The following is a 608-nucleotide window of genomic DNA, read 5'->3' as shown; positions in this document are numbered from 1 at the left end:
CTGTCTACTACACTCCTCGGCCCCCACCTCCTCCATCCGCCGCCTCAGCTCCTTCTCTGCGTCCACCCCCTTCCCCCCAAGCTTCGGCGGCAGCCATTAAGGCCACGCTGGGAGCGGCGGCCCGACCAGCACCGAGCTGCAATCTAATGCCATCCGACCCCTGCGCCGCGCGAGACCAACCCTAGGCTGGCTTTAGGGCAAGGTGAGGGAGCCCCCATCCATCTGTAATCCCGAGGTCGGGGTACCCACTCACCATCCTGCGGAAGAGAGACCCGCGGCCGCGGCTCGCCACAGACCTGCAGGGTTAGCCTAACTCTGGTGGAGGAAAAGGCCGCGGCCCGTGCGCAGGCGCAGTATGTAGCGCCGGCGATCACGCAAGCGACGTGGAGAAGAGGGATCCTCTTGCCGTCGGGCGTGCGGCGTGCTGCCTCCTGCTGGTGGGAGGACCATACGGGCCTTCGCCGTGTGGCAACAAATCCTTAATGCTCCTGGCTGATGATCCGACTGGGATGGACGGTAAGCAGTAAAGAAGGATTCTGTCCAGGGAAGTTGTTCTGTAAGCAGGAAAAAGGTTTAACAATTAAATGGAAGGAATTTTCTCTGGGCTC

General features: G+C 61.5%; 2 protein-coding genes across 2 annotated transcripts in view; one reads left to right on the top strand and one right to left on the bottom strand.

Annotated features, from left to right (window-relative positions):
* The window catches only part of RPL5 (ribosomal protein L5), a 10,451-nt gene extending 10,096 nt beyond the window's left edge, over positions 1 to 355 (bottom strand). Inside the window, exon 1 of the mRNA XM_005878977.2 lies at positions 254 to 355. Coding sequence (XP_005879039.1) covers positions 254 to 256 — 3 coding nt within the window. The 5' untranslated portion in view covers positions 257 to 355. The remainder of the gene's footprint in view (positions 1 to 253) is intronic.
* A 125-nt stretch (positions 356 to 480) lies between these two features.
* EVI5 (ecotropic viral integration site 5) overlaps positions 481 to 608 on the top strand; it is a 222,915-nt gene continuing 222,787 nt past the window's right edge. The window contains exon 1 of the mRNA XM_014550019.1: positions 481 to 516. Coding sequence (XP_014405505.1) covers positions 496 to 516 — 21 coding nt within the window. The 5' untranslated portion in view covers positions 481 to 495. The remainder of the gene's footprint in view (positions 517 to 608) is intronic.

Source organism: Myotis brandtii, unplaced genomic scaffold (genome assembly GCF_000412655.1).
Source record: "Myotis brandtii unplaced genomic scaffold, ASM41265v1 scaffold58, whole genome shotgun sequence".
In the NCBI taxonomy this organism is placed as follows: Eukaryota; Metazoa; Chordata; class Mammalia; order Chiroptera; family Vespertilionidae; genus Myotis; species Myotis brandtii.
This window is presented reverse-complemented; position numbering and strand designations above follow the sequence as displayed.